Raw genomic sequence first — 12,396 nt, forward strand, 5'->3', positions numbered from 1 at the left:
TTGCAGAATGAGGACAGCGGACAGAGGAGGGCCTCGACTTGTCAGCGTACAAATACAGAGCGAAAGGAGACAAGAGACGGACAGGACAGAAAATAGCTTTTGCTTTTTCTACATTGCTTTTGTTTTTTTCCTGATAGTCCCACACAACTGAGGGTTGAGGGTCGGGTCCGGCCGGCTATCTTGCTGCTCCAGCTCCCGTGGATATATGTGAACTCCGGGACCTCTCTCTGCTGTCACTGCACGGCCCAGGAGAGGGTGTGGGCGCCAGGGAAGTAACCAATCCAGACAGCCAGGGGCTCTGAGGAGGTGGCTGGCGTCCTGCCTTCACTGTTCCTTTCTTTCCCGCTGGGCCCTTCTCTAGGTCCAGGACACACAAATTGGGTGGATGGACCGGGAGGCGGGAGGGGCCTGGGCCAGGAGAAAAGGGAAAGAGGCAGGCATAACGGGTGGGCAACCTCACATTAGTTGGGGTTGCTGCATAGCTTCTTGGTGCGCTGATGGGTACCACGACGTGTAGCTGGGGATGTAGGAGCCTGCGCTGCCACCGGAGCCCTTTCCGGATGATGAGTTGGGGTTCCAGCCAGGCGGCACCGGTGGGGAGCCGGCAGACAGCGCCCGGCCATTGGCCAGCGCACTACCCTCCAGAGCTGCCCCGCCCTGCTTCATCAGCTTCTTGAACTTGGAGCGCTTGTTCTGGAACCAGATCTTGACCTGCAAGAGCGGACAGCAACGTGACTTGGGCTAAGTTCATTGTGAGGTTGTGGGGAAATAAGGGGGCAGTGGGACAGCAAGACACGATCGATGCTCCTTAGTACTGGGCGCAAAGGCAACTCCCAACTGGGGGAACAGATCACCACCACCACTACTAAGAACTGGCCGGCAAGGGCAGCTCTCCGAGAGCCAGGGGGCGTGGTGTGAGGGGTGAGCGGGAATTTAGGCCTTCTCCTGCCAGAGACTCGGCCCAACCCTGGCTAGCAGTCGTCTGGGAAAGATGCAGCACCTGCACATCATACAGCCTTCGATTCCAATATGGGCATCAATAAAGGAATCCAGTGGAAGAAAGGAGTGGAGGAAATTTATTTGCAATGCGACCCGCCTTCTCTTTGTCATCCTTTCTGCCCTTGAATGAGTTGGGGGCTGACCAAGGAAGCCACAAGGTTTTGTTAAACTTTTCATTTGGACCTAAGTCAACCTTTCCTTAGCGGCTATTTGTCTACCCAGTTCTGCTCCAAATCCCGGCCCCAACGTTGGAAACCCGCGCCATTCTTCGTCAAAACACCTATAGGCTCCCCGGAATCTTAGAGAAATCAGGGAAGGAAGGTCCTCTTCTCCTCCACGGCCTGGGACTTGGGAGGTGTGAGAGTGCAGAGGAAAGGACCTCCCCTCCCCCTGCCCAGGGAGAAAGAGGAGGAGGAGGGAGACAGAGCCTCGGGCCTAGGCCCTGAGTGATTAGCCACACACTTTAAAGGCAAGGAAGGGATTAAGCCCTGAGTCTATTGTTCCAGTTGTTCGGGCACGTGTGACTTCAGAATCCCCAAACAAAACGTCTGGGGAAATCCTCCCTGCGCCCTAATCAGATTGTCGTCCAGGGTTGGTGGGCCGCGCGGCAGGCAGCGCGGAATACAGAGTGCCGGGAGAGCAAGGGCAGAGAGAAAGAGGGAGGAAGGAGAGGCATCGGGAGAGCTAGGGGTGGTGGACTCTCTCCTTCTCTCTCCCTCTCGCTCTTCGTCCTCCCCGACCCTGAGGGCCAGAGAGCAACAACAACAAAAAATGTGTAGCTCGGGGCGCAGGCGGGCCGCGGGAAGCCTGCGTGACGGTGGGGCAGCAGCGAGGTACCTGCGTCTGCGTGAGTCCCAAGGAGGCCGCGAGCTCCGCCCTCTCGGGCAGAGCTAGGTACTGAGTTTGCTGGAACCTCCGGTTCAAAGCCTGCAACTGCAAACTGGAGTAAATCGTCCTGGGTTTGCGGATCTTTTTCCCCTTGCCATTGAAGCGCACTTCCCCGCCTTCCACCACCGTGCTCTTCTCGGAGTCAGCCCCTGGAGGAACAGCAGAAGCAGGGGCCTTGGTTAATGCAAAGGACAGCCTTTAGTGTGGGGAGCCCAGAGCGAGTGGCTACCGAGTGGGGTAGCCAAGGCAGGACCAAGAGAGAGAACGCTCGAGAAACTCGAAAAATCAGGGAAGGGTCCCGCAAAATCCAAGGGTCGGCCCCGGGCCGCTGCAAGCGGACTGGGGCAGTTGCCAGGCACGCAGCTCCTGCCTTTGCAGGGAAAGTTTGCTGTTTTTGCAGGCGGTAGTTGAGGTTTAATTACCCTTAATTGCATACATTGTTTATAGCGCTACGCAATAAATAATTACCGAGACTAATACGTGCACATGTGGGTTTCTGTTTTCCAGAGGGGCATTGTGTGCTCAGCGCACGGAGCCACCCAGAGGCCCAGCTAGTGCCAGGGGACGCTCTCGGATTTGTTTATCCTTTGCTGGATAGTCCTTAGTTGGGTGGATTTTTAAAATTTTTTCTTTGCTATGACAAGGATCCATAGATTGATATCCGAAACCTCCACTGCTCCGGCGCCCTCCCCACCACCCCCACCCCACCTCTCTCTCACCCTCTCCCTCCTTTCTCTCTCTCTCTCTCCCTCCCCTTCCTTCTCCCCTCCCTCTCTCCCTTCGTACCTCTTCGTCTCCCTCTCCCGGGCAGGCGCACGTACCTGGATCCTCCAGGCGGCTCTGGGCGAGGCTGGCGCTGCCTGGGTAGGACTGCACGGAACTGATGTAGGGGCTGGATGCGTGGCTGCTGACCGAGTTGACGTATGGGTAGCCCAGTGGTCGGGAGAAAGACGAGGCCGAGCTGTAGGCGCCGTCGGGCTGCGAATGGCCCGCCGAGTGTAAACAGTGCATGGAGTAGTGCCCGTGGGACATGGGAGAAGGAGACATTTGCTGGTTGGGCGGCCCAAACTCCATAAATACCGCCTTGCCCGACACGGGGCTGTTGAGACTTTCTGGCATGGTGGTCATGGTCATCTCTTCTCGCGGGGTCTGGGTGTGGGTCTCTCTCTCTCCTCTGCTTTCCTTTTGGGGGTCTCTGTGTTTCTCAGGACAGGAAGGGACCCAATTTAAGCGGAACAGGGTTTTTCACTTTCCATTCATAAGAAAATGGAGTTTGTCTCTTTGAAAAGTCTAAGCATGATGCTGCTGAGCTCCCCAAACTCGCTTCAAAGCTTTGACTCAGCCAAGGTCATAAATATTCATGAGTTGACGGAGCTGATTGGTCCGCTGCCTTGCATAATCACCGGGGATTGGTCCGAGGCGCTTCGGCTCCTCTGGACTAGAGCGGGCGAGGCGGCCGGGCCTCGGGAGAGACGAGTTCACACTTCCCGGCCGGGGCTCGCTCCTCTGCAACAGAACACGCCGTGTGGGGCGCACAATGGGCTGCGGAGCCCAAGCCAGGACTACCGCGGCCGGCGGCACTTCGGCCTCCCGCCTCCCGGTGCGCCTTACTTCCCAGAAAATAACCTGCGACTCGGCGGCCGCCCTCCCCTCCCCTTACCATCCCCATCTTCCTCCCACCTCCAACACCGGGGACCTGGGTACTGCTTCTACTAGCTGCCGCCACCTGGTCTGGCGCTGAGCTAGGGCAGCTTTGGAGCCTGGCCGCGGCCTCCGGAGCGCGAAGTCGCGCACTGGGGGGCGCTGGAGGCAGGCAACAGAGCGCCGTTCTTCCCAGCTTCTTGTGCCTAGAGCAGCGCTCTCTCGGAGGCCCCTTCGCTCTGCCACATCCCTGGGGTGAGATCTGGGGCCCTCCGGGCGAACTCACTCACTCGGCCGCCGCGCCGCCACCGCCGCTCCCTGGGGCGGGCTCGCATTGCTCCAGGCCCAGCTGGCCACTCCAGCTCGAGGCTGCACCGGTCTGATTAAAGCAGTGCGCGCGAAGAACCAGGAACCCGCGCTTCTCCTCCCAGGAAAGGCGACCGCACCGCCCTCCACCCTCAACACCCCCCTTCCCCTCCCAACCTTCCTCCACCACCCCCTCCCCTCTCCACTCCCTCTGTGCGGAGCGCCCAGGGCTCACTCGCCCCTAGGGCGCCGCTCCGAGTGGAGCTCAGAATCTGGCGGACTCAGTTCTGCTTGAGCCGCGGACGCCAGGTGGTCATTCTCCGGCCACCTGGGGTCTGGCGAGAGCACCAGGGTTTTAGAAGTCCTGGGGGACACCGAAACCCGCGGCAAAACCTGGTCAATAGTAGGCTCACATATCTGTGTGTGGACATGTCTCACATTGTCGCCCAGGATCCTCCTCATCTTCAGTGGTCAAAGCGGGCACCACTGGGCCCGGGGGCAGGGCTGGTGGAGGCAAAAGCTGCCAAGGTACCTTCTGTCTTCTGGGGCGCTAGGTACAGAAAAGTGCACAAAAGCCCCCCCACCCCCACCCCCTCTGTCACCACCACACAGCCACCCCCTCGAGGCGTGGTTCGAACCACGATGCCTTCGAGGGGCTGTTAGTTCCCATCCCTCCAGCCTCACGGTGAATCCCAAATTACTTTGTTAGGTAATTAGAAAGTGTTGATAATTATTTCTTTCATAATTTAGCGGTGTGGCGGGAACAGGGAAATGATCTTGTGAAAGTTCACACGTGCAGATGTATTAGTTACTGATTCATTTGATTAAATGGTAGTCTCAAGTGCTCAGATCCGCAGCTGAAGGCGCCCCATTAGCATAACACTGATGTTTAATTTTCATACGCATAATTAGCCATATATTTAACACTAATAGCAACATACAGCCTTTCAGCATTAAACAGCTCGAGATTTGATCTGGCCTGAGCTGAACCTTCGCCCATGCACCTTCCCCCGTCTGGAGTGCGCAATGATCACAGGACAAACCTCTGTAATCAAGCACATTTTGGCAGAAGGAACACCAATAAAAATGAACATTCAAAACAAATTACATCGATGCTGTCGTTACAGATATTAGTGGAAGGGGCTTCTCTCTTTCTTAACTTCAGTAGCAGCAGCTGCTGCCCGCGGAATTCCTCTCCTTTGGTTTAAGGACATGATGTTGGGGGTAGAAATATTTCAGGCAGTGTGGTTGGAGCAAAAACAAAAACAAAAACAAAGACAAAACAAAACAAAACCCCACACCGATCCTCCAAACCAATAACGGCTTTGCCAACGTTTAAAAAGACCCCCCCCCCCCTTCTTAATCACCCAACCACACGGCGATACTTTGTAGCACCAACAGCTAAGGACTCTGCTACCAGACAACTCCCGGAGCTGCTGGACTCTTGATTTCCGTGTTGCACTTGTGGTTTTAATTGCTCCTTCCTAGCGCCTGTTTTGGGGTATAGAGCAGGGTGTGGAGCGTGGTGTGGTGCTCCCAGCACAGCAGCACGGATGCCGCCTGGGCCCCTGGTCTGCCGCGCGCCTTACGGGGCCCTGACCACGTAAGTGATCGCCGTGGCTGGCGCGGGGTTGGGCTTGGGACTGAGGGAAGCGGGGTTGGCAGCTCCAAGTGCTCAGGGCAACGCGTGAGGAAACCCGACGGATGGGCCACCCAGGGCCAGTTTATTCCAGATAACTACAGGACGGGGGAAAGGGAGAGAGGCTGCCACAGGTCGCGACGGTCTCCAGGGCTCTCTCTCCGACCACATCTGGAGTGGGAATCCAAGCCATTCTCAGAGCAGTGGACGGGGCTGGCTTCGGGGAACAAAAGACCCGCATGCGCCCCCTCGGGACACGGTTTCAGAGCCTTGCTTATTTTACAAATGAATTATTGTGGACGAGCGAGTGTCTATATTCTGGAATTATTTCTTAGACCCAGAGAAGCAGTTACAGAGGCTGAGCCCGGGGCCCTCGGGCGCGGAGACTCGGGCCTTGGCCAGCTTCTCAACGTTCGATCTTATCTCTGCTCTGTGAACCCTTACACCCCACACCGCTAAGGCGACACCTGTTCTGAAACACCGGTTTGATTAGATATCTGCCTGTCCCAACTCTAAAAAAAATAAAACTCTCTCACTTATCCCGAAAATCCCGGATTGCGAGTACAATCTCTTGGAGACACCACTGCAGGACTGGCGCCTGGTGGTGGTAGCTGTAGCCACGCTGGGCTGGAATCCCGGCCGCGCTGGGTGAGGTTTGGAGCCAATTAAGTTGGCAGGGGTGAGGGGCGGAGAGTGGGCAAGGTATTTTAAAATCTGCTTCCTAACTTCAACTTCAAAGCATGTTAAACGGGAGTTCGTTCTAAATGAAGTTTGTTTCCTATGGAACTGCAGAGTATTGCCTGGTGTTGGTATACACACGCACACACATAAATGTACAATGTTTAAACTTTAATAAATGAGGTTATAAACCTGTCCCATAAATACCTCCACCTTGGAATAATTGCTGCACAAGCAGCGTGTTATCCCAGTGGTTGGTAAAATCCTGTGGTCCTAATAAAATTATTCTTGGGAAACCTGATCTGTAGACAAGATACAGGTAATTGTTACAATCCTACTGCTTTAGGAGAGAAGTGAAGTCATTCTCAGGCTAACTTCTCCCAAGGATATCTGGGCCTTCCTCCTCTCTAGAGACTCTGAATTTTTCAGGTGCAGCAGCCTCGGTCTCTAGGCCTTTGCTTTGCTAACTCTAAGGTCCCAAATGTTTTTCTATGAACCTTGTAAATCTTCAACACCTTCCTTGTCTTTTCCAGCTCTGAGATCCACTAGAATTAGAATAATCCCCCCCCCCCCCCAAATCCCCCATCACTGGACAAAAAGAAAGAGAGCCAGAGGGGTTGGATGATGCCCAGGAGAATCCCAATTGCAGGGAAAAGATTGAACTGAACACTTCCCACCATGCTCATTGGTCTCAGTTTCCTATCTCTTTCCCCACCACCATGTCACAGAGAGGAGTTAACTCTTGGGACTCAGTCACAGAGGACATTTATCATGGCAACTACAGGTGCCCTACATTTGCTTGGTACTCTCCAGCCAAGCTATATTTAGTGGATAGCAACTTTGTAAAACCTGCTTCAGTAGAAACAAGAGTTAGCACAACCACTGACTTAAAGGACACCCTAACCGGACTTCTCTCTAAAACCATGACCAGAGGGCAGATACTTTCTACATGGCCTGCTAGAGGCCCAACGTCTCTCCACGCCTGATCCCAGGTGTGAACAGGTCCTGGGGAGCTAACGCAAGGAAAGGGAAGGTACTCTAGGCAGGAATGGGTCTCGGGACAGGAATGTGGATCCTTGAATTTTCTGCTCCTGAAGCAGGTGGAGCTTTGGGCAGGCTGAACTGGAGTGCAACTCACCACTCCATTCCACCAACTAGGCCCTTGCCCTAAAAAGTTCCCCGATTTCTTCTTGCTGGGACTCTCTGGGTCTCCAGCGCTAGAGCGCGGTCTGAAGGCGGCCAGTATGGGGGAAGGTCAGTTTAGGGGCTACACTAGCCTGGGGCTCATGCTTCAATACCTAGTGCAACAAACGGTTTAGTGCGCGCGCGCGTAGGGTCTTGCAAAAGTAACATCTGGGATGGCACCACAGGGCAGGATGAGTGCTGGGGACCAGAAAGTCGTGTTTTCAGATTGGTAGAGCCCTGCAGAAGGTCCAGGCCCGTGGGTCCTCAGGCAAAGAACTGTTTGTAATCAACCACTCCATTCGGGATGATCTTTTTAGCGCAAAGCCGCTAGAAAGGGGAAAGAACCGGAAGGGCTGGGGAGCAGCTGGCCTCTTCCAGCGCCCAAGCGCCAGCCAGTGTAGGATTCACAACGGGAAAATAATGACTTAAAAAATAATTCAGCTAACAGCTGGGCTCGGGTTTTTCTTTAGGCACGGGCATGTGAAAAGTTCAGAAACTCAAAAATTAACCAACTCCCGCTAGTAATTGTCAGAGACAAGGAGCTCAGACACAATGGGTTTGAGAGGTGAAAGGTTTTTACTTGGGCAGAGTCAAGACAAGGGAAAGAGAAAACCATGCACCTCTAGGAATCCCTGGTCTTCCAAACGAGGGAGTCCCATTTCCCCTCCAGAAATGTTTCCCGAGTTAGGATGCTGAGCCCCGCGCCACGACCAGTCTCTCCGTAGCCGCGTCGACACGCAGGACTTCAGATCTGCGTTCCCAACTGCTCCTAATCCCCACCGGGTTTTCCATGACGCTTCTAGGTACTAGGTAAGCTACTGCGCGACTAGCCGTCAGCCCGTTTCTTCTAAAAGTTATCCAACTTATATCAGTAATTTAGGAGAAAAGGCTCCCAGCCTCTGCGACCTTGGGGCCGCTCCTCAGGCCTCGTGGGGCAATTTGGTCAGGATCTGCGCGCCCCTCGACGTGATGACAACTGTGTGCTCGAACTGGGCGGACCTGAAACACAAGGCACTGGTCAGGGCTGGCGCTAGTGCCGGCGGAGCCGGGAGCGCAGCTCTCTAGCGCGCCGTCGGAGAAACCTTCCCTTCTCAAAAAGTTGAAAAGCAACGAGGCAAAAAGCAAACACCTTTGATTGTCCAGGGAGACCACAGTCCACGCATCCTCCAGGACTTTAAATTCAGGGGATCCCTCGGTTATGATTGGCTCTGTAAGAGGGAAGATATTTACTGCAGTGATCTAATCAAATTTTTGTCAAACATTGTTTCCACTGATTATCAAAAAAGAGAATATGAAGGTTCTCTCCCCTCCTCTCAAGTACTCCCCCCCATGGGTTCATGTTGTCACATTGCAAGGGTTGATAATTGATGTTGCTTATATAGTATACTACAAACTAAACAGTAGGGAGAGGAAACGTTACTGCATTCAAAATGTATGAAGTTGCCTAGTTTGTAATTTTTTAGAGGAAAAAGGGCATTTTAATCAAGCCTTAATTAGGACCCTGTGGTTAATAACCATCCAAACACCAGTCCCTCTTATAAATACCAGTGAGTTTTTAAAAATATTTGAATTTTTAAAACATGCTCAAAATGTTCATTAATCAGCAAATAACAATTTTCTTATTTCACTCTAATTGCTTCTCCATTAAGTCCCACAGTAAGAAACGTGATGCCTTCAGGGTCTTAGGTGATTGAAATTTGGTGGTGACACCAATCACATGATCAGCCAGGAATGGGTGGCCAGAGAGTATAATATGCCACATGCTGATAGGGAGCAAGGGACATAATCGCCTCTTGTTACTGGGTGTTAAGGAAAGCACACACACCCATACACACACACACCCCCAAAATCCAAACATCACATTATGTTGGTAACAGAATTAGAGGTTGGAGGGCTGCCTTTCCTAAATGTGTTGGTAAGTATCTGATTTAGGAAGATGGGCTCGAGGATATTATTTAATCAGATTTACTATGCATCTGAATTATTTCATTATGCTGATTGGCTGTATCAGTCCTTCACGGGACTGCCTGGCCTAGGCCAGTGCTGCTGCTTCTGCTGGGAAAGCCATGGCTCTCTACAGAGGAGTTCCCGCACTGACCTACGGTGAAGGCCATTCCCTCTTCCATGAGTAGATCGCTGTCATTTGCTGGAAAAAAGGGGGGGGGGAGGGTAGAAGGAGTGGGAATGGGAAACGGAGAGAAGGAGAAACAGAATTAGAGGGGTTCAGCTGCTCAAAAAAACTTGGTACTTTAAATTGTTTTCTTTTGAGATAGAGGGAGCGTAGAGGTTTCTAGAATCCTGGGTGCTGGCTAACAACCAGGGGTTAAATACAGGGCTCCTGGGTCTCAGCCTTTGCACTTTCTGCACTTGGAGTCAAGGTCTAGCAGGGGCAGCTGAGTATTTTAGACACTTGACAGGATCCCCCTGCTGCTCTGGCCATTTGCTATGTGGTCTCCTGGATTTGCTGGGACCTGGGCCTTGTGATCCACCCCACCCCAAAGAGAAAGACATCTTGGGGAACAGATGCAGAGGGAAGACAGACACCTGGGGTGCAGGTTGCAGTAGCAGGCAAGGTCAGGGGTGACCTCAAATAATTCCAAGTATTGGTTCTGGATGGGTGCATGTCTAAGAGGCCCTTTCTGTGCTCCCTTTGGACCTCAGGTGAGGCTCTTTGGTCAAAATGAGGAGTTCTGACCTGCCCTGGCCAGTTTGGCTCAGCGGTTAGAGCATAGGACTATGGACCAGAGAGTCCCAGGTTCAGTTCTGCCAAGGGCATGTATCTTGGTTGCAGTTTGTTCCTGGCCTGGTTGCAGCCCTGTGGGTGGCAACCAGTCGATGTATCTTCACATCAATGCCCCCCCCCCCCCAACTCAGTCTGAAGATAAATGCAAAAATGCCCTTGGGTGAGGATAAAAAAAAAAAAGAGTTCTGACCTGTTGCTTCTCTAGGGATCTCCCAGGAGATGGGTTCTAGGCAGTAGTTTCTCCAGGGAATGCTCCCACCCGAAGCCCCCAAGGGGGGTGCACACCTGCACAGGGTCCTTTAGTCTCCAGGGCACTTCAAAGAACTGCCTCCTACCCCCCCCCCCCGCCCCACTGCCTTGTGGCCCACCCCTGCCTTCCCACTCTAGGGTACATACCCAGGCAGTAAAAAACAGGAGATTCTGGGGAAGGAACACAGGGTGAGTATAATCTAGAAATCACTAAAGAGTACATGCTGCTAAATACATCAGCTGTCATCGCTGTGTAGGATGTATTGAAGTTTAACCACAACAGTCAGCAGTTAGAGAAGGGGGTAGAAAAGAGGAAAACAGAAAACAGTCATATGTGCACACTGCTGGGACACTGATGCAGTAGCATTTTGTTTTCAGTAACTTTTCCTAGACAAAATGCTCCTTCTGCCTTCCAGCCATCACTCCTCAAGAGAAGACAAAAAGCAAAATAAATCTGATTTTGGGATAGAAACTACTGGGTTCTAATCCAGTAACATAGTGATATGCTGGTTATGATTAAGTACCCTTTGCATTCTAATTTTGAATCCACACACACAGAATGATGATAAAATGTGGATTCAAAGTTAGAGCTTCAGGAGCAAAACTGCCTTATACTGATTCCATTCAACAAACAGTTCCCAAATTAACTTTCTTACCATGGTGCCAAATTTCTGGATGTCCATGAAAGTAAGATCCTATCCCATGTCCCACAAAATGTGGACAGACTTGCAAACCATTCTGATGAGTTATGTGGCTTTAAAAGTAACCAAATAAAATATTTAATTAAATTAGATACATTCTTAATGCATACACAAATAAAACAAAGTCATTTAAAAATATTCTATGAAAAAGAAAAAATTACTTATATTTAGAATCAGATAGTAACAATATGTTCTTATTATTCTGGAATAAACTAAGGGGTTTTTTTTGCCATTGCTTATAAAACTCCCTTTGGATAAATGAAGAAAAAAGGTATGTATCTAACACAGTAGTTTGCTTCATTGACCTTAGTATAGCATTCAAACAAGACCACTTTTAGACACCAAGTGAGTGTGTATGCACACACATGTAGATCAATATAACAAAGACACATGTGTATATATATAATGCAGGTTATAAAAACCTGTCTGGTATGTATACGGTTTCACAAAAAGACTGTGCAAATTACTACTGATTTGGGAACCAAACAGAGGAAAAAAATTATAGCCTAGAAATGTGACTTTCTATTTCTTACTTCTATAGTTCCATTATTCTGGTCTATTTCAAAACATGATACATTTTGCAAAAAGACACTCACACAAAGGTCAAATCTGCTTTGTCCATATTCTTGAAACACTCCAAAACTTTGTGTCATTAAAAATTTCCCCTCAAGACCTACACCATTATCAGGAATAATAAAGAATGCTTTTTAATCACTGTGATGCTTAAGAAAAACTAGTATTATGATTCCTAATTCTTAATGTGTCATTAGTTGTTTCCACATCCAAATCATTTTGGTTCCATCATATTCCATGTACCCCAACCCTAAAATCTTCACCTACATGGTTAAGAAATTGTTGTACATGCAAGAAATTAGGTGTGCATGTTTTATTTCTGGGAGTGACATAAGATAAGAACATATATATCATTAACAATGTATATTTTCATGTGGATGAAAGGCATAGTGCCTGAACTCTAACCATAACAATGGATTGGGATTTACAATTTTGTTAAATTATTAACAAAACCAAAGCTCTGAGACCTCAAACTGGAGTTTCCAAAAGACCCTTCATTTAGTTTAATATGAACTCAAAGGCATTTAGCCAGAAACTTTATGAGCATGAGCATGCATGTTGATATACTTTTCTCTCAATATTTTTAACCTTCATCTCCAGACCTGTAAAATATCGAATGTCACTATACATAGCAGATGGGCAGACTCTCATTCAGGTTTAATTTCCTGGTAGCTGATAACACAGAAATAAGTAAGCTAAGAATGTGCTGAGGACAGAAATGATAAGTCAAGGTTGTTACCTAAGTTGTACTTTACGGTTATTTCTGTGTGTCTTTGCACTTTGGGCAATAAGTT

The 12,396-nt window shown here is 50.4% G+C and overlaps 2 protein-coding genes across 5 annotated transcripts in view; both read right to left on the reverse strand.

Annotated features, from left to right (window-relative positions):
* Positions 1 to 379: 379 nt before the first annotated feature.
* Positions 380 to 3,221, reverse strand: DLX1 (distal-less homeobox 1). 2 transcript variants are annotated; one of them, XM_036254885.1, is made up of 3 exons: positions 2,709 to 3,221; positions 1,837 to 2,036; positions 380 to 711 (listed from the first exon to the last, which is right to left on the reverse strand). In XM_036254885.1, the coding sequence occupies exons 1-3, from the start codon at positions 3,019 to 3,021 to the stop codon at positions 457 to 459; spliced, it is 768 nt and encodes a 255-aa protein (XP_036110778.1). In that variant the 5' UTR covers positions 3,022 to 3,221; the 3' UTR covers positions 380 to 456. The 2 variants fall into 2 exon arrangements, with proteins under 2 accessions (XP_036110778.1, XP_036110779.1); XM_036254886.1 differs by lacking the exon at positions 1,837 to 2,036 and having other exon boundaries at positions 635 to 711; positions 2,709 to 3,021.
* Positions 3,222 to 7,907: 4,686 nt separating this feature from the next.
* The window catches only part of METAP1D (methionyl aminopeptidase type 1D, mitochondrial), an 89,055-nt gene continuing 84,566 nt past the window's right edge, over positions 7,908 to 12,396 (reverse strand). For all 3 annotated transcript variants that reach the window (XM_036254310.1, XM_036254311.1, XM_036254312.1), the window contains exons 7-10: positions 10,985 to 11,082; positions 9,435 to 9,482; positions 8,466 to 8,544; positions 7,908 to 8,335 (exon numbers count right to left, since the gene is read on the reverse strand). In XM_036254310.1, coding sequence (XP_036110203.1) covers positions 8,257 to 8,335; positions 8,466 to 8,544; positions 9,435 to 9,482; positions 10,985 to 11,082 — 304 coding nt within the window. In that variant the 3' untranslated portion in view covers positions 7,908 to 8,256. The remainder of the gene's footprint in view (positions 8,336 to 8,465; positions 8,545 to 9,434; positions 9,483 to 10,984; positions 11,083 to 12,396) is intronic.

Source organism: Molossus molossus, unplaced genomic scaffold (genome assembly GCF_014108415.1).
Source record: "Molossus molossus isolate mMolMol1 unplaced genomic scaffold, mMolMol1.p scaffold_m16_p_11, whole genome shotgun sequence".
Taxonomy (NCBI): domain Eukaryota; kingdom Metazoa; phylum Chordata; class Mammalia; order Chiroptera; family Molossidae; genus Molossus; species Molossus molossus.